The following is a 26,258-nucleotide window of genomic DNA, read 5'->3' as shown; positions in this document are numbered from 1 at the left end:
GGCTAGACTCTCGTGACCCCGGGAGGATATGCTTAGCGCCGGGCGACTAAGCCCTTTGGGGGTCGCGATCGTACTACTGTGGTATAGATCTAAGCCTGCGCTAGTTAAGCTTAACTCCAAGTCTAGAATTAGGACTAAATTATTAAGCAAATTGGGCCTGGCTCGCTCGCGCACCATTTGCGACCTCGTGCCTGTCCATCTGCGCGAAGCGCTCATGGAGCCCACTTCCGTACATAGCTGAGCAGTCGCAAACCCGACAGTCTGGCACGGCCACTCACACCTGGTCACTGATCCCATGGACAGATCCGAGTCAGCGTCCTGTGTCAAAGCCCTGAGGAGCCCTAGATGCGTGAGCCAATTCCTTCGCCCTACCACATAGCATGCGGCTGCAGCACCAGGCGGCAAGACAAACAGCCACTGGGTTTCCCCGCATCGGGATGAAAAGGCTCGTCTTGTGTCATACCAATATGTAAGATCTACGAACGATGCTGACCGGGGGCCTAAGTTCGTTGTGGGCAGCGGTAGCTGCTGTTGTGTGTTAACATCAGTAGCCCATGTGGTAACAGCCACCAGCTATTCTATAAGACACGGCACTGTCTTGAGAGTGCTTCGGAGAGGCCCCTGCTCATATTGCAGAAGGCAATTATGGAATATGGTTTGAACATAAACCTTCGTCGAGAAGAAGCGAGCACAATGAGAGCGATGTGTCAGCAGGTTATTGACGCAACAGCTTCTTTCGTGGAAAGATTACGCGACATATGCTGTGAAGCTAGAGAAGCCGCTGGCTGGTTTTAACGCTCAAGAAGTCTTTCTAGTCGGCCAACGGCTTGGCCGGAGGTAATATTATTTTGCGCAAACGGGCAGCTACTAGCCAATGGTTCAGTGGGGAGTCGTTGAACTACTTAACCAGATGTTGCCAAGTTGTTGGCGCCCGTCAGCCGCTCTCTTTCACTATTGGCGCCCTTGCAGTCAAGATAATGATATTGCGTTCTTATGTGGCCAAGCGGCATTGGAGGCTTTACTCCTATTCTGCTGCGAAATTAGTCCACAGCGCTGAGAAACAGCCAAGTCGGTGTGGAAAATATTATTTAATACAGCAGAGGGACTGATATAAAGTCAGCTTCTTTTATCCTTTTAGAGAATCATGTCTTTCTCATCCATCCACTGATCACAACGTCTCGTTGACACATCTCCTGCGTTGTCTGACAGTGTATTTCTGTTGTAAGGAATGATGAAGCTATATCATGGCCCCCGCCCGGCTTGAGCATTAACGGAAGGGCGACACATAGTGCAGTTATTGAGGCCCCCATGGCACCTCGTAAGCACGATGCATAATATATGGGTATCCTATTACTCGTGTGATTTTATGGACATTCTCATTGAGTGCTATCATACTACGCCACTTCTTCGCGCATCGTTTGAGGACTGTAAATCACATTGAATGTAACCGCCCTTTCATCTTTATGCAGCTGATGAGAGACTTGGTAGCTTGAAGTTGGCGTTGAATCGAGTTTTGATCTTTACTAAACTTTGGGCGAGGAGTTTAAAGAGTTTTTATTACGCGAGCCGTCAATCGCATCTACTTCAAGCAGGCTGGGTTAACGTGCACATCTAATGCTCAGCATGCCGTGTAACGTCCCCAGCGCAGTCGTGATGCCCCGGAAGCATCGGGCGGCGTCGCCGTATGCACGCGAATCTGCAAGTACTGCCAAACGTTCGCGCGTTCGCTTATGTGCAGAAACACCGATGCATATATGCGAGATAATATCACTTATCTCCGACTCTGCAACCTAACCACCTATCACACAACAAGTCGTTCCATTACGATGTGGTGAAAGAGTCCATATGCGGAGGCTTGTGGTATAATCTGCCACAGGGGCAGACGACTACGGTATAATATGCCCACGACGAGTGAGGCGAGTTACAGTTCAGATAGCAAGCGACCTATTGAATGGTAGCACAGCTTTGCCACCTATCCAAATTTCTGCCACCGCGACGTTTGCCTTTCAAGGGCAAGCATGTAAGTGCAAGATATGCAGGTGCAGAGGCGATTTCATAATACTACGCCAATTATAGTAAAGTCGTCAAATGCTCAATTTCTATTCGACGTTCAAACGCGTCCACTGAACTGATATCGCCACTGCTTGCGTTCTGATCTCGTTGCCTGATTAAAACCGAACCCTGACAGCATGCAATAAATAAACATACCATATGGATTCAACCAATGTTGACCCAATGCCGATTGGTTCAGATACGAAGCAAAGAATGAGGTAAGTCGAGCGATGGCGAAAAGAGCTAGATTTTTCTATAAGTCTATCATCGAGCAAGAGGCTGCCTTCGTTGCATTCAAACCCTGCACGAATGGATCCAACTCTTCGCACCATTCTCTAATCGTACAACCCAAGATAGCACGCTTAAGCCTCGCGCCCGTCCCTGAACACCAGACCCTCCAGGATCGCCACCTGCGCTTCGAAACTCGAACCCGGGACGGCCCAGCGCTTGACCTTGGCCACAACGCTGGCACGCAACGGCTCCATGGGCGGCACAAACTGGCGCAGCGGCTCGCAGCCCTCGGTCAGCATGAGCACGAGCAGACACGCCATGCACCTCTGCGCGATCGTCCACAGGTACGGCGAGCGCCGGTCCAGCATCTCGACGGCGTTGTACAGGTAAGTGACGCACGACTCGATGCAGACCTCACACTTCTCCAGGACGACGGGCGGCAGGGGTTCCGGCAAGCCCGCGCCACCGCCGCTTCTGCTGCCTCGCTGTGGCAATAGCAGCTGCTGTGTCTGCTGCTGCTGTTGATTCACGGCGTACATGACGAACGGCCGGTGGATGATGTGCCGCGTGGCGTAGTAGCGCATACGCAGCACGCGGCCGCGGTCTGATGGGATGATCTCGACGCCGCGCGGCGGGCGGATGTAGTCGGGGATAGAGGCGTGCCACTGCTCGAGCTGGCGGTCGAGCTCAGAGCTGAGCGCGAGCAGCTTGGGCAGGCTGAGCCCTTGCCAGGCGATGGCCGGGTCGATCGCGGCCCCTACGGCGTGGCCCCCCGTCATGCCTTCGGTCTCGGGATTGTATAGCGAGCTTTGCACGCGGTTCATCAGCCGCCGCACCGCAATCTCGGCGATAAAGTGGATCGTCTCCTCGTGGTCGCTCGGGTCGCTGCTGTGCGGCAGCGGCATCTTGTCGCCCAGTGGCTCCATCCCACTCCGCAGGACGTCCAGGTCCTCGGCGCGGTTGCTGTCATGGATTCTTTGGTTAGCGGTAGGTTTGAGGTTGGTGAAAGGTGCGAACGCACCAGTCGTCTAGAAAGCACTGCCAGAAGATGCGGAGCTCCGTCTCGCTCCATTGTGAATAGGGGTCCTGGCCGCGCCGACTAGATATTCGTTAGCTTCTTCCTCCCGCGGGGGGATGATCGAGTCTCGACTGTTTTTCTTACATCTCCATATAGTGTAGAAACCTCTGCGACGCGAAGAAAGAGAGTCGCCAGCAGTGCAGAGGCCGTCCGAGATGAGAAAAGTATGACGCAGCGAGTAGAAGTGCTTGGCAGACCGCCAGGTCCGGCTTGAGATTCCATGTGTGTTCGTGTACGATGATGGCTAGTGCAGGCTTGAAGTAATTCATCCCAAGGACTTCGTCGCTGGCTCCCGGCGCTGAAGCTTGCGGCGAAGTCACGCTACCAAGTGCGTACACGCAGAGGCACAATGCTGCTACCGCGTCTTCGATGGGTTCTTTCTTCAATAGTTGCGTTTGCCATTGTCGAAAAGTGTTGGGATTAAACAGGGGATGATGGGGGTGCACGTTTTGAAAGTAGTTTGCCGCCAGCTTGTTCAGTACATTGGGCCGCAAAGCTGGCCACGCCTGACGATCGCTTCGAGGGTTGTCAAGGACGGGCGGCAAGCCTTGGCTTTCCTCTATGTTGTAAAAATAGTCTCTAGGGTAGTCGCCGAGAATATCTCTTACTTGGGGAACAGAGAGAAGAGTTGTGGCTAATGTCGTGTGACCTTTTGGTATAAGGAAATTCGGTGTCTCGGTCGGGTTTTCAAAGAGTGTCTGTGGTGGATAATCCGTAAATTCTGTGGGTTGTGGGAACAATGGGGACGGTGAGTAATCTAGGGGGACCACGGAGGTAGTTGTAGGTGTCGAACTGGTGCTCAGGTGACGGAGCTGCTGGCCCTGTTGCTCTAAAAGAGCTTCTATCCGTGCCAGGCGGTCAACGACAGCAGAGGGGCTGGCATCTTCGATACTGTCGAATGTTAGTGGCATGAGCCTCGATATCTCGCCAGACATAAGAAACAGAAAGGCTCACCGATCATATGGCAATTCCTTGTACACGCAATCGGCATTCGAATCACGACATGTCGAGCACGGCCTCTGGCCATCACATCGTCTCTTCCTGTGCCTAGGGCTTGCTTTAACACGTGGTGTTCCTGGGGGTAAGATAAATGGCTGGCATACCTGCAGAAGTCGCAAGCCAGAAGAGCCCCTGAAGTCGTTCATGTCAGCAGCTATTTCAAACAGATGGGCTAGTTTCAGGTCAGGATAGTAGGAACCATACTTTTCCGGGTGTAATTCATGGGTGCTAACGTTGATAAGAGGCTGCTTCCCGCTCTTCCGCTATCGCGCAATGGGCAATCGATGTCCCTGGAATGTGTCAGCTCAAGCCGATATCAAGACTGTGATGACGAAGACGAACCTCGAACCGGGGCAAGGCAGGTTTATAAAGCTGACGCGAATATGCCACCCGTGATCTTATTGGGTGGCACACGTAGCAACAGGTTTCCGCCTTGCGTCTCTCAGCCTCCTGTTGCCCCTGTGGCCAGAGTCAGAATGCTGCCAATGTAACAAAAGAGATCCAGAGTGGATAAATAGCTGTTCCTGTTTAAGGGGAAAGTGCAGGGCACTATCTTTTGCAGGTGCTATCTCAAGTGTATAGGTACCCTGGTCTTGAATACTCTGATGCGTAGCTCTTGTATGATATGAGACGACCACATGTATATCAACAACTCCCAGTTGATAGGTTGGGCATCATACTGCATGGCTACCGAAGAAAGGACCAGCTTGATTAGCTACACATGACAAATCCGTGTAGGGAGCAGTGCGTCTATAACTGCCGCCTGCGGACGTTGACAGGTGGGATGGTCCACGTTTGGAACGTGACCTCGTCTGGTCCGAGTATCCAACCGGCACCTGCAGCAGATCTCCATGGCGTGCGTATGCCAATCGTCAATGCAGGGACCTTGCGTCATAAACTTTGCAACTGGTGTCGGATAGCCCAGGTTGTCCATGTCTTGCATGGTGCAGCGCGCCAGCTTCTTGAATATGGAACCAGGGACAGGAGTAGGAATAGTTCAGACCCCGTATAGGCTTGGCATTGCAGTAGCGCCGGTAAGGCGACGATAGCAGGACCCATGTTATGTGTCACGTGTTATGGGGTCTGATCCGTGTAGGCAGGCCCATCGAGATTCGACGTGGTATATCATGCAAAGTGAATGCATACTATGTAGAGAAGAATCAACTTTTTGGATCGCGCTTTATCATGAAGCTTCTGGTGCGTATATGTCAGCATAGCGTCTTGCGAGGTGGAGCGCATGCAGGGCCGGTACTAGTGTAGATGCGGAAAATGGTGTATGGGTACTCCCAGAATGCGCAAGCTCCGCCCCAACTCAGCTACAGCACGTCCCTTGATGAGTCAGAGTGTACATCTGGTTATACAGCCAGTTTTGTACGGTCGGAGTCATTCTTTTCAAGCAATACATTCATACGCCGATGCGGTCAGGACATACATAGTGTGTCAAAGAACACTTGATCGCGGGCGACAGTCGGTATTATCGGTGTTTGTGTTCGGCCAAAGCCGGGTTCGCCCATACTTTCCACGATGGTATGGTGGTACGATCAAGATCGTGAATGACTGCGTTGGCCGAGGCTGCAGCTCGGGATATGCTGCTACGAATAGCAATTCCTACTTTCCGAGGAGATGCCATGCCTGAATTGCGCAACTGTTGTCCCGTGACCTGTATAGCTATTGCCGGCAGTGCACGGAATACTTTTAGCAGAGGCGCAGCTGGTCAATTTTGTCCTGACATGGCACTATTCTTCACCCAAGTCCATGGATGGCCCCACATGCAAGCCATCTCGTGTGACATGGACTGCCCTTCGTAATCAGACCCAGCTCTCGGCTGTAAGGAATCAAGGCTGTTGGGCCACATGGAAAAGAGTATATTGGAAGCTGCGAGCAGATACCGTCGCGTCCTCCGTTGCGACGGGGAAGCCCCAGATTACTAAACTACCTAGGTACCTAGGCTCGGTCAGCTTTTGTCATTGGGTTGTAATGGCGCTGTCCCGCGAGTGTGGGAGCCAAGGAACGGCTGGGGTAATACCCATCGTCGAGACCTCTCATGCAGGCCCCCCCGTATGTGTGTGGGCCGATCCGGAAGTTCCAGCCGGGTGCAAGGCCTCGCGCGCGTCTGCTTATCTCATCCACCTCTGTCGTCATCCAGCTCAGCCCTATTGTCGACTTCATTTCTAGCTCACTTCGCAGCCTCTGACCGTCTTATGAAACATTTGTCATGTCTACAAACTACTTCCGCGTCTGCGTTCATATCCCGACTACCTCCCCATCATGCACCCACGAACCCCATGCCGTCTTTGAGGTCTTCTTGACTTCCGCTGTTTCCGAAAACAGGCGGTCAACTTGACTCTTGGCCGATGTTGCATACGTCAGGTGTGATGGTCGCATTTACGGCAACTCCGTCTGGTCAATCCAGCTGCTGCATCGAGACTAAGCAGTCCCAGCGCTTGCACGGCCGATTGATAGGGAGGCGGCGCATAGACATCCATTATACACGACCTACCTTGAAGTCGCGTCCTATACCGGTCCACTCCTCATGACGGTGCACCCAGACGAGTGAGCAGGGCAACCCAACCTTTTTCTTAAGACAAAGATTGTCTTCATTGGTAGCGATCCCACTGAGCCACCAGTTCATCCAACACGTCTTCAGATATACACGTTCTCCCAAGGGGCATTTCGACCAGTGCTAGGGTGGGCACAGACTCGCCTTGCATGCCTTGCAAGCCTCTCTTGCAAATCATGGTAGACGGCTGCAAGTTAAACATGTACATCCGTGCCCTAGTTGGGCTACATCAACAATCTTTGAGCGCCGACAACAGTCCCCGACTGGTCCCCGACTAGACCGCCGAGTTTCACAGTTTGGACAAGGGAAGCAGCGACGCAGTCAGCATTAACGCCGACGGAGTCACCAGGCCCGTCTCTCATGCGCATCTGCCTCAAAGTGGCAAATCCTGTCTGGTGGTTACATTGCCACCGTATAACACCAGCTACGATAGCAATGAACAACGGTGTTGACCCAGCTTGCAATTGCCACATGATAAGTATCCTGAGCTCCAGACTGCGTCCGAAGAAGTCATGACTCGCCTTCCATGGCGACTCAAGGAATCAGCTGGCTGCTTCAAGATTTCCACTATCCTGGCTTCCTCATATACCACTAAAAGCACACCAAGTGGCAACTAGCGAAATTCCATCTCGAGAGACATGAAGGGCAATCTGTGTTGGAGATTGTTACGATCAAGTAAGTCAATAATACGCTGAAGTGTGTTTGTGATGTTTTTGTACCTATTTCATGCGAATGTTTCCACACCGGCTAGCCCTCTGATTGCTAGAGGAGATACATGGATGGGCCACTGTTTGCTTCATAGGATGCTACGCAATCACACAATCCAGGTCTTTGGCTATTCTACCGTTCATGCATCAAGACTGAATCTGACAGACTTACTGCATGGCCCTAATCACGTCACTACTCTTTCAGATGGAACACAGGCAGGTCTAATACCAAGCTTAACTGCATGCTTTTGAAAGATGCTTGGAGAGGAGAAGAGGGCTGAGACATTTGTTAGTCTTATGCTACGAGGTTCTCCTTAGAAGAAGTCAAATTATAGGCCAAGGTCAATGGCATTGCTCTCATATCCATTATCAATCGCAATTACACAACCTTTGAGAGACTCAAATTACCCCTACTGTTGGCGAATATTTGCTGCGCGCAACACCAATATCTGAAAAAGATACTCGTACACCCCACAGCCGTGACTCTCGAACATGTATTCACCGTATGGTTTGAATAAGCCAAGAGGATTGTTCAACAGTAACTAAGTGGCAGCGACCCTGGGAACCACTAACTTACATTATCCCAGGAAGCATGTATGCTTACCAAATTGCATGTATCAAGACTGACCTTGTTGGGGGATCAAACTCTTAGCCTTGTTGTCCAGGGTGGATCTTCCAAGACTCGCCACGATCTAAAAGCGTATAAGCTAAGTGCAATAGTTGCTTGCTCCGATCTGGGGGTTTCCCCTTTGAGTCATGAAGGCCATCCGCCTTGGCAAGCAGGAACTTTTCAATCCGGAGATGAATGTAGAGACACCTTAGCCCTCTCTGGGCGTTTCCTCTTTTGACTCACAGACAACCTCTCGGCGGCTTTGGAAGCCCCCATTTGGGCAAGCTGCAAATACTCCTAGCACCGCGAGACTGCCGTTGATCAGGCATATTTTCAGCCTTTTCCCATTGCCGCTGGGAGGAGATTGGGGTTTTACTCGTTGAAATCCACATTGACGTGTGTCCATCTCCAGCTCCAAGCCCCAGCATGGTTGCGGCTGGCTAGATTGCAGTAGTCAGCCAGCTTAGATCGTGGAGAGAATATCATATTGCGGGGGGCAGTATCAAGGTATGCGGAGAAAGCGTGCTGGCTTTGCGATTTAGGGAGACGTAGAGGGCCAGATGGCATCCTATGGTTGATGAGCGTGACACAGAGCCAGCAAAAACTCCATACGCCTGGGCTCCCGTCACCGTCACCATTCAATTTATTGTCGACAAGCGTCGAGCACTATACCCCCAAGCTTCATGGCGGACAGGATCTAGCCTGCCCTACGGCCAAGGCTCACGAGACCGATTCTTTGCCAAGTAAAAGTAAAGCCGAGAACTCGACGCCCAACAGTGTGGTAGGTTTGACTAGCGGCACCGGCCACGCAGAGAGCCGCATCGCTTGCAAATCGCCACAGCAGTCTTAGCTCACGTGGCTCTCCTTAGCGATCGACGTGTCGGTCCCGGCCCGCTCCTGATGCAGAGATGACGTTTGGCGACACGCACGTTAGGCCCAGGATGCAATTGCTTAGAACGGGAGTTCTTCTGGAACACAGCTGAGAAAAAGCGTCGCGCATGGTTCGAACTACTGACGGGGAGCCACCCCAATGGTAATTAGTCTGGGCAGAAAAACACACGTCTAGGCCCCTTTGGCCCACGTTCCCCCAGCGTTGAGCATCCAGATGTGACCCACAAAAGCGCCGAGATCCCCTATCAACTCCAGACTCCAGATCTCAGAGTCCGGGGGGAAAACTGGGCTGCGCTGGAGTCTTGCTCGGATGCTGCCTGCAATGGACCCCGTGTCGCGGAGTAGAGACGGCAAGGGTTGTATCCAGGCATATCGAACGAGAATTCGTAGAAAACTTTTCCCACCCAGCTTGTGGCTTGCAAAACTCTGCCACCCGAGTCGGGAGCCAAGCCGTGAAGACGGACGGACAGCTCAACAGTAAGCCACCTGCGCGACTTGTCCTGACCGGTGGATGGGCAGCCCGTCGCTAGAAACAGCGCAATGGGCACGGCATCTCACCAGACGAGTCATGGGCCGTTTGGCAGTATCTGCCCCCAGCGGCTCACGCCATTTTCATCGCTCGAATCTCACATCCCACGGGGTTGGAGGCTGAAAGCGGCTACCCCGCGTGGGTATAGCGCGACCAGACCACGCCTAATCCAGCGCTTGACGTTAGCCTCAACTGCCGGCCAGGGCGAGGGCTACCGGGCAGAAGCTGGCCTAGCACCGTCGAGCGAGGCCTTGATTGGGCTGGGCGCCAGTTGGCGTTGCCCCTTTCGCAGTAGGCCCGCTGTCCAGCCCGTGGGGGATCTCTCATTCGGCCCTTCTCTGATTGCTCGCACGCCAGCTGCGTGGTTCTGGTTCAAAACATCTCAGTATAGTCCTCTCCTAGTGCGCAAAGAGGGACTAAACAATCTTCCCCATGGGAGCGTTTGGACCGCCCAGGCTCTCGCAGGCCTGGAGATGCTCCTTCACCGTGTCCACCGCATTCAAGGGGCCCCGCGTTTTGACTCGTCGCAATGGTGCTGAGCGATTATGTGGTCCTGCGTCGAGACTACTGTGGTATGGGGTCGCATATCCTGGGGGAGGAGTCCCAACATGTCGGGCGAGGATAAAGAGGCAGCTCTCTCCCACGATGAAAATCTTTCCTATTCCTGTCTCTCCATCATCGACTCTTCTCCCTCCCGCCTGATTCGCCCTCCGCCTCGGGTCTAAGTCCTGAGCATTCCGCCAGCTTTCCCTGCCCCGGCTTAAGCTTTCTCGGACCGACCCAACCCTCTTATACACTCACATACGAATCACTCACAATGTTCGGCAAGCGCCAGGAGCCCACGGCAGTGGAGGTCCACGACCAACGTCACCCTTCCAATGCTGAGGCTATGGCAAACCGCAAGAATGTCACCAACACAGGCTTGACAGGTGCTTCCGCCTTGACTGTTAGACAGTCCATCTTCCCCATTACCCTCGTCACCATCCTCTTCTTCCTTTGGGGATTCGCATATGGCCTGCTCGATGTCCTGAACGCCAAGTTCCAGACCTCACTAGGAATTACGGCCGCCATGGCTGGTGGCCTCCAGGGTTCCTACTTCGGTGCCTACTTCATCGGCCCCCTGACCTACTCCGGTTGGATCGTCAGAAGGTTCGGCTACCGATGGACCTTCATCACCGGACTTTGCATCTACGGTGTCGGCGCTCTGATGTTCTGGCCCTCGGCCGTCTACCGGTCATTCCCCGGTTTCTGCGGATCCCTCTTCATTGTCGGCTCCGGTCTCTCGACCCTTGAGACCAGCGCCAACCCCTTCATCGCCACCTGCGGTCCCCCGAGACTGTCCGAGTTCCGTCTTGAGCTGTCCCAGTCCTTCCAGGCCATTGGTTCCGTCGTGGCTCCGCTGCTCGCCAGCCGTGTCTTCTTCGCCAACACGACCGACGGCGATCTGACCAAGGTCCAGTGGACTTACCTGGGAATTGCTGCCTTCGTCTTCCTGCTGGCCATTGTCTTCTTCTTCGCGCCTATCCCCGAAGTTACGGATGCCGACATGGAGCTGCAGGCCGAGCAGACCACCGAGCTCACCGGATACACCGAGAAGCCGCTGAAGAAGCAGTACAAGCTCTTCTTCGGTGTCGCCGCTCAGTTCTGCTACGTCGGCGCCCAGGTCGGTGTTGCTGCCAACTTCATCAGCTACACAGTCGAGAGTGCCGGTGTCACGCACGCCGTCGCCAGTGACCGCTTCGCCATTGCCCAGGGCCTGTTTGCCATCGGTCGTTTCGCTGCTGCCGGTGCTATGATGTGTAAGTCTCTTTTACCCAACTATACGGATGAATGAGAAAGCTAACCTGTTTCCGCTACTAGACTTCAAGCCTCGCAAGGTCCTCATGCTCTTCATGACCATGATCATGCTCTTCATCTGCCTGGCCATCGGAATCAAGGGAGAGGGCGGTGTCGCCATGCTCAGTTTGGTCCTGTTCTTCGAGTCCTGCATCTTCCCCACCATCTTCACCCTGTCCATCCGTGGTCTTGGACGTCACACCAAGCGCGGTAGCAGTTGGATTGTCGCCGCCGTCAGTGGCGGTGCGCTGTTCCCCAGTTTGACCGGACTTCTGGCCGACCACAAGGGATACCACATCGCCATGAGCGTGCCCCTGATCGGCTTCATCGTGGCCTTTGCTTTCCCCATCTTCCTGAACATCAACCCCTGGAAGCGCGAGCTCGACGGATTCCGCGAGACCCGTATCGGATACACCGACGAGCACGGCACCATTGGCGACCCGTCGAGAGACGACAGCTTCGGCACCAAGCAACAGGTCCAGCAGATCGCATAAAGAGTCTGCTCTGTATGATCTACTACTATCTATGTACGCGGGCAGGGACTGCAATGTATGGCTGCTCGTGCTGGGAGGATGAATAACGAGGCAAACGATACCCAATAACGGACCCTCTATGGTTGGCTCTAGACTCTTAAGATATATATATAATCAGAGATAGACATAATATTACGTTGAAACTATTCACTATGGAGGCGTCGTGCATGCAGAGTGACTCAACTTGGACATTTGGCTGCTGAGCAGAATAGTCATGAAACTCACTGTTCCCTCACTTTATCAATGAGACTTTCACTTGATCCGCAGGACCGCATGTTTGCCGTAGTACAGCAGCAACCCAGCGATGCATTTCGACACGTGTTCTTGCGATGTAGCACGCAAGCAGCAATCCAGTGCCGACTTACGAGAGGCGTTGGACGGCGACAGACCCGTCTCCGTGGCAGTTCAGGTTCGTCTGGTGGATCGAACGTGAATGCGCATTGAGGGAAATCGGCCCTAGCGCATAACCAATCTTAAGAAGGCGCCAAGGCCGACGGGAAACGGGAGGCATCACTTCCAGCATATCGGATGAACGATCTGGAAGGCATGAGGCCATTCGGAGATTCCCAAGTGAAATGCAGCGAGCCGGGAGCCAGTGCTCGTGCGCTGCGCTGTGCTGCAAGCCACACGCGTTGGATCGCAGGTAGCGAACAGCATCCATGCTACCTAGCGTTTTCCGGGGGATTTGCAGCGTTGCATTTGGCTGGCGAGTGCCTACAAACTAACCTTACTTACTTACTATGTGACTTATGTTACTGGAGATCTGAAACGGCCTAGGCAAGGGCCTTAATTATGGCGGCGAATCACGGCGCTCCGCTATGACCAATTGGGCCTTGTGCCTGACGATCGTTAAATTGAATGGGGTCCAGTAACTCAACTCATGGAACTTCAGGGTGCACTCTGCATGCAAGTCTGCCGCGGGCGCCCGGCGACCCCCCCTGGCCACCTTTCTTCAACTTAAGTTATCGACTCCCACTCATTTCACGATGTCCCCTCTTGGCACTCCCCGAACCCATGCCACTGTTTGACGAGCTGACGCCGCCTTCATTTCAATGGACTCTGCCGCTCCACGACCCCTCTTGCGGTAAGCGCCCATAATGCATGAGCGACCACGCGGGACCTGCGTGTCGCTGGCCGCAACAGCCCCTCTGATCCAATACGGCGGTTCACCTCAGCGGGGATATTCGCCAGGAGGCCATCGTGGGAACCTGCTCGAAACACAAACATGTTTTCTTTTGTTTCGACCACTTGGCTTGCCTCGCAAGAGACAGCTGATGCCCCGGAGTGGCCAATGTCCTTCGGCAGGCCGACGGTGGTGACTAACTGCCATACTCGGCCAGCCTCCCCCGCCGGCAATCTATGCCTATCAAGGACACTGTCACGAGCCTAAATGAAGCGCACTCTACGCTGGGCCTCATTTACGTGGGTGTAGATGAGGGCCTGCCTCCTTACACTGTCCTTGGCCCTGTCGTTGTCGCCCTGGGGCTCCCGCGCGCGGACGGAGGACGTGGACGTTAAATTAAAAGAGACCCACCCGATCATGTTGTGTGTCCCGGTGACACCTCCCACCTCCCAGCTGCAGCGCCCATCTCAGATAACCTGGATGTCGGAACGTTGAGGTGTGTAAGAACTCAGGTCTCCGAAAGAGGTAGTCATCGCTGCAAACAATCACCCAAGCGCACGTTCAAGTGAACAGCAAACATCCGAAGTGGCCGACTGGTCCAGAGTTTCACATTATATACTCCGTACCGGGCTTGGCCTGTATCACGGTCTCTCTGCGCTTGGTGCCATAGTGGGACAGCAGCTTGTTATTCCAAGCTTTCTTTGACCAACTCAGTGCTCCATTTTCGCCTACCCCGGTCGGCCGTGCCTTTCCCCTTCCCTCAGATATATGTAGACGCTCAAGCCCGCGGGCCGTTCCTCTTGTCTCTGACACTGCTCCCCAAGGCATAGCACGTGTGGTCGTTGGAACTCGATAGCATCTTATCCTTCACTCATCAGTCGCTCTTTTGCGCGTTCACTCGCTTCTTCTCATTCTCAGTCTCTCATTGGAAATATTCTTCCGGCCGCTTCGAAAGTCCATCCTTCTCATTCTTCTCATCGTCCTCGACCCACAACACTAACAACACAATGCTATTCCGCGCTGCATCTACCGTCGCCATCTTGGCGCTTGCCGGCCAGGCGGTGGCCGAGGCCGCAAAGAAACCGTACAAGCCGGAGCTCGCGAAGATGTCTCTCAGGAGCATGCTCGGGCGCCGCCAGGAGGACGGCGGTTACCAGCCCGACACGACCTTTTGCGGAACTGGTGCAACTTGCGCTGAGGCATGTGGAGCTGGATTCGAGCAGTGCGCTTCCACCGACTCTCAGATCCACTGTTTCAATGTCGGCACCTCGCAGACTTGCTGTCCCAACGGCAGCGGAGGTAGGATCTATCAAGTAACCCCTGCGTTCCAGAGCCATCGTGCTGACCCTCTATCATAGACTCTTGCGATGCTGGCTACTACTGCTCTGCCGACTCGGCAGGCGCCACATGGTGCTGCCCCAACGGCCTGTCGACTGCAGATTGTGCCGCACAGTTCGGTGTCACCGGGGGCTTGTCGTCGCAGGTTCCCGCGTCAACATCTTCCAGTGTGGCGGCTACATCTTCATCCGCCGCTGCTGTGACGTCGTCTGCTTCTGAGGCCGTCAGCACCAGCAATGCAGCAGTCGCCACCGAAAACGGCAGCGCCACTGGCACCACCACCACGACGTCCACCGAAGAGTGCACCACCTACACCAGCCAGGTCGTCCAGACTGTGATCCCTACTCCCGTGGGCACCACCAACAGCACCGGGGTTGCCAAGAGCACCGGCTCCGTGCCGACTGCCTCGTCGCCCGTCTCGACCACTCCTGTCCAGGCCGGTGCTTCCACCCTCCGAGGCTCGATGGGCGCAGCCGTTGTGCTGGCCGGTCTCGGATTCGCCGCGCTGCTCTAAATTTTCTGCGGTACGACGTGTGGCACCGCGAACCCATGACAAGCCCGAGGGACCGACGGGATCCCAGTCCCGCTTCATGGAGCCAACACTGGAGACGGAAGTTGAGTTGACAAGAGAGACTGAAAGGGGGGTATAAAAAAAGTGTAAAAACGAAAATCACTTGCGCTCATCGAGATGTCATGAACCGTACTCTCTTTCTTCTTCGCCAACCCCCTCAAAGCTTTTTTCCTATATTTCTGATTGATACCCCCGTTTACCTTGCAGCATAGCGCCTGTTAAGAGCCTTTCTGTTCCACCAAGGCCGGTTCGCCAAGCTGTGCTTGGCCGCCTTGTTTCACTCTTGTACCACTTTTGGTTGCTGGTTTTGGTTCGACGTTGGAAGAGAAGAGAAGAGAAAAAAAAAACCTGGAGCCCGGAGCCAAGAACGGCGCGTGCCGGGAAATCTACATCTGCAGGGTTGGATGGGTTTTTATTGCTACGAAAGATACCACGTACCGAGCGGGCTGCCGGCTGGGCGTATTGGGAAAAGCTTTGAAGATAGTCCGAGGATAGGCAGTCGGATAATTGACAACTCGATTTGTGCAGTTGAACATGTTGTGACATGCTTCACAATCAAACACCAAATCCGGCAGGATGCTGCTTCCGGAACAAGGTGATGGATTCAAAGTCACGTGGTCCGTTCTATATTACTTCGGAAATCTACAATCGACACGGGCTAGGCTCGCCTCGGCCTGGCCCCTCGGTGTGTCACGCCTGACTTTTTCTTGATGTACATATAAACACACACAAACACGTAAGCTGTCGATGTTTTGCACAAGGTCTGCTGGGATCAGACCAGAACCTCCTCCATGTCGCCGGTATCCTCGGAGCCGACGGGCAGGCCCTCCGAGGGCTCGCCGTCGTGGGCCTTGCCGTTGTCCTCGTACGTCACGCGCCTCCAGCCGCACGCCTCGGAGCCGTCCTTGATCCACTCCACGGTGGGGAAGTAGTGCTCGTTCTTCTTCATGGTGATGACCCACGGCACGTTGTCAAAGGTCATGGCCTTGAGACGGAAATCTGAAGGAATCGTGTTAGTCTTGTGGGATGCAAGTGGTAGGGAATGGTGTGGGTAAGACTTACAAGTATTGTCGGGAATCTTGGTGACTGCCTCAAGGAATGCCTTGAGGTCGTGAGTCTTCTTCCCATTGACGTGCGTGATGAAGTTGGTTGGGGCGAGGCCATATTGGTATGCTGGAGAACCCCGAGTCCGGGCGGACACGTAGACCTCGCTGTGCAGCTTGCTGATCTGTTGACGAACAGCATGGTGAGGGGCGTGCAGGATTGCGCCACAGAACGATACGGCATGGTCGGTCTCGACGTCGTCGGCTGATACTGTAGGAACCTTCACGCTCATTTCCTCGCCATCTCGGACGATGACGACATCGAGAACATCGTGGGAGTACATGATGTCCAACTCAGAGACACGAGTAATCATCTTCCCGTTCATTGAGATGATGACATCACCTTCCTCCAATACCTGGGGCTCGTTCCCGCGCTCAAATGTGCGCTTGGACACCATGAAGAGCTGGTGGGCATGTTTGTTGACATGCGACACCTTGTCCATCCATTCTTCTGACACACCCATAACCCGGGCCTGTGACATGTGGATGGCTCGGAATTCCATAGACAAGATCCTCAGTTTTGGGTTCTTGCCTTGCTGGATCTGCGATAGGACGGGGAGTAAAGTTGGCGTTGCGAGACCAAGATGGTACTCCTCGTCTCGAGAACTGTGGGCCGACCTCTCGCCGAGATAGGTGAGCCACAGCGCCTGCACAGTGCCGGCCTTATCGACGAGAACACCGCTTCCACACTGTCCGCTGAGGTTGGTGTCGACGGTAATGGCATCAACGTTCGTGGCGCGGTATCTCGGCGCTCCGGAGTTGGCAGGTATAGCAACGGCTGTGATCTCGGTGACTGTGGTGGCAGCGTGAACCACTTTGCCGCTCCTGTTGTAGCCAAGGAAAGTCGTTGGGGCACCTTGTGTAAGACTCTCGGTGCTGAGTCGTGCGCTCTGGACAGGAGCATCGACCAGTTCCGGGTCGTATTTGATGATAGCGTAGTTTTGCAGGGGGTGTAGGAAGACAACCTTGCCTTCTACCACAATGGAGTCCGCAATGGTTATCCAGATATCGCACAGGTCGTAGGGAACGATGGCACGGGAGATGATGACAAGTCCCTTCTCGGCGTCGATGACTACTCCCATGCCCCACTTACGGTTGCGCGGGAAGCCGTCTAGCTTCATGGGCATCGTGCAGTTGACGTGGACGAAGCTGCGTACAAGGTCGGCCACGGCAGGATGCGAGGTGTGCTCCAATTGGATGTACTTGCCTTTCCGACGGACTGGGGGCACTGCGGGTATGGCGTCTGCGAGGTCTTGGAAATCCCACAGGCCCGTAACGTCGTTTCGGGTTGCAAGGCGCATCTTGGTGGACCAATGCCGATCGACATTGATGATGGTAGTGTTGAGAGTATGAAGGTCGCGAAGATGTTTGTAAGTAACAACCACGCGTTTCCTGTCAGGAATTCCCTTCATGACCTCGATGAATGTGTCCAAATCCGGCGTCTTCTTCTTGTCCACACTCTGAATCATCCAGCCATTATCTGCCGATTCGAAGCGGAACGACCCCGTAGAGTCACATACGAAGACACCTTTGCAGGCGACACCGTATAGGCGGGCTTGCTGGTAGGACAGGCTGTGGAAACTCGCCCCAGCAACGGAGACGAAGCGGTCGGGTGTGATCTTGTGGAGGTCACCGACTTCAAGCTCGACTTCCACGTCCTCACCGCCACGTTGTAGAGTCATTCGAATCGTCTTGCCAACGTTGGAATCAAGTATGTCGTCCAGGGGAATAAATTCGGCGAGCAGTTCTCCGTTGACCTTGATCAGGACGTCACCCTCTTCGATCTTGAGGTGAGAAGGGCCTTCGGGCAGAACGATCTCGGCGACCAACATGTTGGTGGCCTTGGAAAACCTCTTGCGAACAGCAGCTTCGTAGTCTGACGTCAGGCCGAGGCGACGGCACTCGTCGAACGGCTTCATCAGGAATTGGCACTGGATAGTGCCACGCTCAACGGGCTTGCCTTGCTGAATACAACGCAGGGCTCGAAGAGGTCGGTCCAACGGCAGGAAGTAGTCTGTGGACGCGCCGTCGGACCGTCCTCCTGCTTGAAGTGCAATAGCATGGCCATCGATGTTCACGACGGGACTGCCGGAAGAACCGCCACTCGCTGCGGCGTTGGCTTGGTAGTAGCATGTGTTGAAGTCGCTATATCCTTCGCCGTACTCGGGAGCATTCCGGTCAAGGCGACTGATGACACCAGACAGAATACTGAGCTTCTCTCCGGCGTCGTTACCCACCACTCGGATCTCGATACCCACTGCGTCATGTTAGCGCGCGACCCAAGGTTGCGGTCTGATGGTCAAATGTTTACCTTTGGCTAATTCGGGGCGGAGCTCGAGGGCCGAGACGGGCATGTACTTGATGGCCTTGGGATCGAAGCGCAAAATGCCAAAGTCGTGGACAGGGTCTCGATATACGGGGTAGGCGTCGACTTCCTCGTGGTTATCGAACACGACATATCCCCAGAAGGGACCCGAGCCGACAACATGACGGTTCGTCAGGATGTAACTATACGCCACATGGTCAGTCTATGCAGATATCCTCATGGCGTAGCCAAAGACAGCCAGCTGTCAAACCACATACCCTTTCTCGGCGTCGACGACAAAGCCGGTCGCTTCACTCGTCAGGGCGGCATCGGTATCGAAGGCGCATGTCTGGCAGAAGCGGATAGAGACAACATTGCTAATGACCTTCTCCACAGTAGCCTGCCATTCGGCCGTGTCGGCGGCCTGCACAGGGAAGTATGCGGTCATGTCCTGGTCATCGTGTTCGTCGAGCTCCCTCACGACGTCGGGGGTGTTGACGCCGGGCGAGTCGATGCCGCCGTTGGGGGCGAGGAAGCGGTGTTTTTGAGGGCGGTCCTCGGCCAGGAAGGGGGCCTTGCGCTTGGTCGAGCTTGCGCCGTTCATGGCTGCGGCGGCGTGGGCGACGGAGGTGTGGTGTTTCTGCGGCTGCGACTGCGCTTCAGCGGCTTGCGACGAGAAGCTGCAGCATTGATGCCGGGCAAACGACGGCAGCAAACGGGCCTGCAAGGGCGGCCGGGCGGCGGCGGTGCGAGGACGATGCGGCGTCGGGGCGGGTCTGATGCAGGGCGCTGGCAAACAGCGGGCGAGGGTCGCTGTCGTGATGGATCGTGCAAGGCTTGCGTAACGGAAGCTGTTGCGCAGACCGGGAGAAGAGCGCCTCATCCAGCGCTTTCGGGCGAATCAAGGACGAAACATGGACCGGCGCACAGGCGAGTACGGGACAGTCGCCGTCGAGCAGGAGGCGTCGGGCGGGGGGCAAGGGAAAACGAGAGAAAATTGTGCGATCTGGACAGCGACAACCCTTCTGGCTGATGTCGTCGTTCCTCAGCCTTGGGGATTTCGGGTCTCTCTCTCTGGCAAAAAGCAGCCCTGGCACCCGTCGCCTTTCTGCAGGCCGCCTTGCCCGTCCCGGCCTAGCGTCCCGTCACCAAGTGGCGCTCTCTGGCCCCCGGTCTTGCAGGGATCCCCGTCCCCTGGCCGGTTCGGCTCTCAAGGTTGTCAAGCTTGGCACGGCTCCAGACGACGACACCTCTCACGAATGTTAGTTACCTACAGTCGAATCTTCTTGTGGGTCGTGTGAAAAGAATCAATTTAGTCTGTGATCTTGTATATACCGTGACCGTGGTGCCATTCTCGGCATCCAAACTGGACACCCATCACGAGGCCCTTGAATTCCCCGCGCTCTCCCTGCCTGCGCAAATGTCCATGTCCGTGTCCTTGTCCCTGTCCCTGTCCTCTACCTATATCGAGGTTCGTTACTATCCTACATCTGCCCTAAGCCAAAAGGGTTACATCGCCTTGCCTTTCATCGCCGTCGATCTACCTACGCCTTCTCCACCAAAGGGTGATATTGCTACTGTGTAGCAAAACCCTCTAAGCAGTTCCCCCATCCTTCTCGCCCCCTGCTTTGATATTGCATTATCACTCCGGCGTGATCAGCCCTTTTGGGGATGTCTGGCTGGCTTCGGTTCTCTTCACCTTCCGCGCAGACTTCAGCTGAGGATACTTGAGAATGGCCAGCGTCCTCCTCGCCGGTGACGGGGTATGGGGTTCCGATTGGGATTCCTCGCCTGCTGGGCTCCCAGTAGCCAGGCCTCGACTGGAAGCGGATCCTGCCACAGTCACACCGGATGTACCTGGAGCGTGGTGACCCATCAATGGACCACTTGGAGCTCGAGCTGGCGTTGTCAGGGGACAGGCTGTAGCCGGAATGCCGGGAGCCCGAGTCAAATCGACCCGGTTCAGAGTCATACCTGAAATCGGACCAGGGGGAGCTGGGGGCGGAGGCAGAAATGGAAGAGCTGGAGCCAGCGTTGCCCCGGCTGGAACTGCTTTCGGAGCCGAAGCACCATCTAAGGGTCGCGGCGTATTTGCCTTCAGCACCGGCCCTTTGGGCGTAGAATTCATGTTAGCCGGGGTTGTGACTGCATGCTTTCGCGGCCGTCCGCGGGGTCTCTTGACCGGAGGCTCAGTGTTCGGGACGGCGACTGCTTGTCTCTTCGCTGGTATTACCGGCACTGTTTTGGGCGCCTTCAGCGCCTTAGGAGCTGGTTCTTTCGGAACGGCTGCCTTGTTCTTCCAGGAGGGCACGCGGAGAACGACAATCATGGTCTTCTTCTCCTCAGGTTGATATTCCTCCTGCTGCTCTTCGTCCGGCTCAGGCTCCGACTCCTCATAACGATCATCCGAGGACGAGCTATCTTCCAGCTCAACGATCTCCCTGCCGTAGTTCGTGGTTAGTCCGAATCCGCTGTATCTTTCGCTGGGGCGGCGAACCCGGTTGCCCCTCCCCAAGTTCTCCTGACCCCGTCGGTTCTCCTCTTCGCTTGCTGCCTTGCGTTTTGCCTCAGCCTCGGCGGCGAGCTGTTTGAAATGTTCGTGCTGCCGATGCTTGGTCGCTCTGTCGCTGACTTTCTTCTCGACCTTCTTTCTCTCCTCCGCCTCTCGCGCTTCGTCGACAATTGCTTGCGCCTCTTCTCTGTCAAGCTCTTCGCGATAGGGTTGGATGATACGACGGGCCCAACGAATGGTAGGATTGATGGTCTCTTCTTTCTCCAACGGAACACCCGTGGGAGGGTTGACACCGCTTTCTATCTCGATCGGTACGCCAATGGCTTGCATACCATTGAAGAGCCGGTAACGGCCCGTCTCATTGACGAGGTCAAGCTCACCATCGATTTCGACGATCTGATGCATACCCTCCGAGGTTCGACGCTGTAGCAGATAGCCATTGCAGGCTACATTCATCTGTTCACCGAGGAGTATGCGGAGCCCAACCCAATCATGGAGGCATGGCCGAAGGCCAGGCGGCAAGTCTCGGCCCACCTCTGGCAAGTAGAAAGCGTAGACGCCAGCTGTTCCTACAGGAGCACGGCCATCATTCCGGCCACGGTGGTGCGTTTCGAAGTTCATCATGTAGCCTGTCGGGGAGCGGATCGAGTACCCCTCGGGGAGGGCGATGGTGAGAAACGCAAGATCTCGAGCATCATCCACAGCGGCAGGTGTTCTCGCCAACTCGACTGGGCCCACAGAGTGATCCTCTGGAACCTCGCGCGCAAGTGTTTGCTGTTTATGGCCAGGATCAGTACCCGTCTTGGGGTCAGCATTGAAGACATCCTTCAATAGTTCCCGAGGGCTGAAAGCTTCGAAGGTGATCTTGCGCTGCTCATATTCCTCATCCAGCTTGGACTGCCTTGCTTCAGCGGGATCTTGCTCAGGCAGGCACAACGACTGAGCCGCCTGTATCTGCGCGGCCAACCCCTTTTCAGTCAGCGGCGATGCGTTGAGCAGGCCCATGTAATGCTCCATGTTGGTTTCAGGGCTTGGTCCACCAGTTTCATCGCCTGGTCGAGGTATCTCCTTCTGATGCATTTTGGCTGCCGCCCGGGAAAGATTGTCAAAGACTGGGTTCTCACGCACCGTAGCAACTACCTTGGGGACGATTTGTATGTCTGGCTCAGCAGGCGACGGGTCAGCCATGGCTTCTTCGAAGAATGAGCTTTCAGTGTATGTATCGCCAACGTCTATTACCCTGGAGTCGGTCTCAGTCTCGGGCTCCTCCTCAATTTCTGGCATCACCTGAGGTGGGAGGTCGTTGAGTGTAAAGGAGAAGTATGCTTGTTCGTCTGGCGAGTCATGGCCCGGATAAACAACGCGATATTTGCCACCGTGAGCCAGTATCTGACTTCCTTGAGGGCCGACAACTACAGTGCCTTGTGGCAGGATGGCGGTCAGAAGAAGCACCCGGTGGCCGGTGGCCGACTGCGGGTAAGTCAGGGCGAGTGAGTAGATGATGACCTGACGGGTCGAGTCATCTGGTTCTTCCTCGATCCCAGCATCGGAACCGGGGTGGTCAGTTTGGTCGAGCCACTTCTTCATGTCAGAGGTTTTGAAGCTTCCGTCATGAATTCGATGTATCTTGTAGGAGGATAGGTCGATGTCAAGCGGCCACGCGACGGTGGTATGGCCTTTTGCTCTGATATGGCCGGCGAGGTCGACCAGACCAAGAGATTCAACGACAAGAGCTGCTTTGTGCATCTCGCTGCGCGTCAGGAGCGCCACACCTACAGGTCCATCCCCCTGGTAATCGTCAGGAACCTCGATGCCTTGGACTCTCCATTTGGCCATGTCTTCCTCCCAGAGGCGCTGCTGGTCGACTTGTGCCTGGTGTATCGCCAGCCACGTTTCGATATCGTCTCGCAGGAGTGCGAGGATGGCGCAAGCCTTCTGGAATGAGTAGCAGTCCGTCAGCTCCTTCAGTACAACAGACTGGCCCGTATGGTCGAGGTCCCTCCACTCGAGATCCACGCGCATCAACGGAGCTGGATCGGATTCTGCGCTCTCGATGCCTTCCTCCATGTCAAGCTCGTCCCAGATGGGCGCGGAGTGTTCTTGTGGATATTGATCGCGATTTACTTGATCGAGAGACCCTTCTTCAGCAGGTGGTGACTGATATGTGTTGATTCGCCTTTTGCTGCTTTTTATGATCTCTTCGGTGACTCGCGCGCCATCGTGTGTATTGGGAGAAGGGATGTCCGCGTTGTCGAATAGAAAGTCGGCGTCGCCGGCGATCATGCCAGTGATTTCGTCCATTTTGGTGATTCACACAGTGCCGACAATGCTGCCGAGTGATTTGAACATGATATTATCGGCGACGTTTCAATGGCGGGCTTCATAGAGTATGGTACCTGTCAAGTGAGGAAGTGATTGTGATCTTGCGGCCGCTGCCTAGATGGCAGGACTTTTTGATTGTGGTGCCCGTGAGATGGCAAAGTGAATATGAAAATGACGACAATGTTGGGATGGACGGGTTCTGTGGATGGTCCACGTGAACGCGCAGTTGGAAACCTATCCGTGAAAGCCCAAGTGAAATGCCATCCAAGGAAAGCACTTGCGCAGCTTTGACGATTATTCAATGTAGTAGCCTGGCTCTTCATTCTCATTCAGCCCAGAATTCTCACTTGAACCACAACAATCCACATGAGACCTCCACGGAGAAGTAAAACCCGCGCAAGATGCACAAGGTACATCTACATTCTTGATATGTATCCTAGCCCGAATTCTTGTTCCCCTGGAAATTTGGAGCGTGTCTTCCAAAGTGCGGTAACTATGACAAACCTGTCATCCCAACCTTTGATCAAGAATGGGGATAAAATCGAAATCGCGGTACGACGAAACCCATTCGTGGCCAAGCTGATTAGTTGTGAAGTAGTATGAGAATCAGAAATCGCATCTGACCCAGCTTCAAGGCGATGGAGTCGATTATCGCTTTGATCTGTTCTCGTATGCCCATGATTTTATCGCAATGCCTACTGCTTGCCGTTGTATATCAAGATTCGGTGGCCGTTGAGTTTGGTGACTCTTCAGTCTGTCATGCCTAGGCAGCTACAGCCCAGGCTCGTCTGATTAAATAATCCAGACGAATTTAATTACCTGTTCATCTCAAAATAATTTCACCAACTGATAATTTTGTCATCCAAGACGCACTATGGGGACACATGGTAGCTGCGATCATAATTCATGTTCACATGTATTCACAAGCTTCCACTTTGAAGCACTCGAACTGTCCAATCTGAGCATACGATACACAATCTGCCAAGTCATACATGACGGGTCTTTAAGCTAAGAGGTAGCCATATGCTTCGCACTCCAAAGGGTCAATTCAATGTGATAGCCATCCACACGAGGCTGCCGAATTCATCGACCCTTTCACCCCATTTAGCCGCTTCTCCAAGAAGTCCACTGTCTCGGTCCCCTGGATCAGAACTGAAGGTCGACTGGCTGCTCTTGATGAGGTCACCGATCGTCAACGTCTTACCGCTTGTACGGGACGCTGTATCACGCTTGAGTCGATGCGGCCATGCGTCTTTGCGCTCGTAATTCCAGAGGTCTCTTGAGCACGGCAAAGGAACGGCACCAAAGCCAGGGCAATCTGGAACCTCGCGATGGCCTATGATGACATCTAAAAGTGTTTCGAGGACGAAGAGCAGGTTTGCCGCTCTGCAGAGAGGTTTAGACAAGGGTAGCTTGGTATTTAGATTGTTTCGGCATACCTTCTGATGCTTTCATACAACGCCCATTCTCGTTGGGTCAAAGTTTTTATTCGGTGGATATCAGACTGATACACTGTCGAGAGGTGTAGTTTGGTCATCATGTCCTGCATATCCCGTAGTCAGAAATGCAACTCGACGTAAGGGATCCGAATGTTAACTGAACTTACGCCAAGGGTATTTACCATGAATGCGATGTCATCTTGCGAAAGGTACGAAGCATATTGTGCTTGAAGGAGAATGTAAAGTATGGAGGCCTGGGTCGCCGCCAGTAAAGCCTCAACATCGTATGTTTCAAACTAGCAGATCCGGTGTGGTCAGGAAAGTCTTGTCGTCAAGGTCGAACGCTTTTGAAACTCGCAAATGAGACTCACCTCATTTCCTAACCGTCTAACCTCATCTATCATGGTCTTCACTGCAAACATTCTACTCTCGGGAGTTATGCTGGATGTCATCCGAATCACACTGGCACAGATGGCGAGTGGTCTCGGATAACACTGATGCACTCCGTTGTTCATGCATGATTCCGGAAGCTTATCGTCCAACACACAAGAGGGATAAATGATAGGCGGAACTTTTTTCTGCAGAAGCATGTACGGATACTCTCTGATCTGACCCAAGAGGACCTGTGTCATCAGGAAAGATTGACTGGTTGCTGTCTTCTTTTGAGCTAAGGTGTTGGGAAACCGTGGTTCACGGACTGAGGTGATACTGTCATTGACTGAGAAGACGCGGCCGAATCCAATGGCACATCCTTCCACTTGCTCAGGACACAAATGAGTGAAGGCACCTGGTCGCCTGGGGGAACGATCGGCTGTCGGAGCCATTTGTCGCTTGTTTGCGGGTGGTGGCCCCATAAAGTCAAGCAGATCCATATCATCGCTCCGGTTGAATGGTTCATCTAGAGCGATTGAAACTCCCACCTCTTGCCACAAGCTATCATTGGAATCTGAAGGGAGAGTGTCGTTCCAACTATCCGTTTGCCAAGATACTGAATTAAGCACAGACTCTGGGGCAAGAGGTACCGTGAAGGCTTCATCCGCCACGTGATGCCCTTCCGTAGCTGATATCAGGATATGATCCGCGGGACGTGTTAACGTTTCTAGATGGCCCGGAGTAGGGGGATGTAGCCCATCGACACTCCTCGGCATTGGTGCACTGTGACGGGGACTGTGACCCACCCTGCGGCCATACGGACTGGACCGTGATGGGATGACGCTGTAGTCACAAGGAAGTCCACGATCTAAACATCTTGAGCAGACCTGCTCAAGATTGCACCGGGCCTTGGCCGCCCGGCACTGGACGCATGATTTCTTCCGTGATATGGGCATTTCGGCCAATCGCGCCGCTTCCGAAAGGTGCTTACGGATTATCTTGGAAGAAAGCCTTACGAAGCTTGGAGCCTAACCTAAGCATCACAAGACGCGACGTGGTGCCAACCGTCCACACTCCGGGTTTGTAAGCAGCGGGGTCTGGTAGTAAGACCGGAGCGGTGGGAATGGCGCCGGAGTTCAAGTGGGTC

General features: G+C 54.3%; 7 protein-coding genes across 7 annotated transcripts; 3 read left to right on the top strand and 4 right to left on the bottom strand.

The window, feature by feature from the left end:
* Positions 1–2,414: 2,414 nt before the first annotated feature.
* Positions 2,415–4,583, bottom strand: JN550_002286 (uncharacterized protein; the record flags this gene model as incomplete). The annotated part of the gene is made up of 6 exons (XM_049313564.1): positions 2,415–3,246; positions 3,305–3,382; positions 3,446–4,252; positions 4,316–4,408; positions 4,465–4,492; positions 4,565–4,583. The coding sequence occupies 6 exons, from the start codon at positions 4,581–4,583 to the stop codon at positions 2,415–2,417; spliced, it is 1,857 nt and encodes a 618-aa protein (XP_049175577.1).
* A 5,085-nt stretch (positions 4,584–9,668) lies between these two features.
* On the top strand, positions 9,669–10,196 carry JN550_002285 (uncharacterized protein; the record flags this gene model as incomplete). The annotated part of the gene is made up of 1 exon (XM_049313563.1): positions 9,669–10,196. The coding sequence occupies one exon, from the start codon at positions 9,669–9,671 to the stop codon at positions 10,194–10,196; it is 528 nt and encodes a 175-aa protein (XP_049175576.1).
* A 278-nt stretch (positions 10,197–10,474) lies between these two features.
* On the top strand, positions 10,475–11,987 carry JN550_002284 (uncharacterized protein; the record flags this gene model as incomplete). Its single annotated transcript, XM_049313562.1, has 2 exons — positions 10,475–11,456; positions 11,518–11,987. The coding sequence occupies 2 exons, from the start codon at positions 10,475–10,477 to the stop codon at positions 11,985–11,987; spliced, it is 1,452 nt and encodes a 483-aa protein (XP_049175575.1).
* Positions 11,988–14,156: 2,169 nt separating this feature from the next.
* Positions 14,157–15,001, top strand: JN550_002283 (uncharacterized protein; the record flags this gene model as incomplete). Its single annotated transcript, XM_049313561.1, has 2 exons — positions 14,157–14,448; positions 14,508–15,001. 2 exons carry the CDS (start codon positions 14,157–14,159, stop codon positions 14,999–15,001), a joined length of 786 nt encoding a protein of 261 aa, XP_049175574.1.
* Positions 15,002–15,830: 829 nt separating this feature from the next.
* Positions 15,831–19,070, bottom strand: JN550_002282 (uncharacterized protein; the record flags this gene model as incomplete). Its single annotated transcript, XM_049313560.1, has 4 exons — positions 15,831–16,057; positions 16,121–18,418; positions 18,473–18,669; positions 18,745–19,070. 4 exons carry the CDS (start codon positions 19,068–19,070, stop codon positions 15,831–15,833), a joined length of 3,048 nt encoding a protein of 1,015 aa, XP_049175573.1.
* Positions 19,071–20,108: 1,038 nt separating this feature from the next.
* Positions 20,109–23,279, bottom strand: JN550_002281 (uncharacterized protein; the record flags this gene model as incomplete). The annotated part of the gene is made up of 1 exon (XM_049313559.1): positions 20,109–23,279. One exon carries the CDS (start codon positions 23,277–23,279, stop codon positions 20,109–20,111), a length of 3,171 nt encoding a protein of 1,056 aa, XP_049175572.1.
* Positions 23,280–24,343: 1,064 nt separating this feature from the next.
* Positions 24,344–25,143, bottom strand: JN550_002280 (uncharacterized protein; the record flags this gene model as incomplete). Its single annotated transcript, XM_049313558.1, has 4 exons — positions 24,344–24,686; positions 24,740–24,843; positions 24,907–25,035; positions 25,111–25,143. 4 exons carry the CDS (start codon positions 25,141–25,143, stop codon positions 24,344–24,346), a joined length of 609 nt encoding a protein of 202 aa, XP_049175571.1.
* Positions 25,144–26,258: the final 1,115 nt, after the last annotated feature.

Source organism: Neoarthrinium moseri (genome assembly GCF_022829205.1).
Source record: "Neoarthrinium moseri strain CBS 164.80 chromosome Unknown scaffold5_Wmoseri_CBS_16480, whole genome shotgun sequence".
NCBI classification, from domain to species: domain Eukaryota; kingdom Fungi; phylum Ascomycota; class Sordariomycetes; order Amphisphaeriales; family Apiosporaceae; genus Neoarthrinium; species Neoarthrinium moseri.
This window is presented reverse-complemented; position numbering and strand designations above follow the sequence as displayed.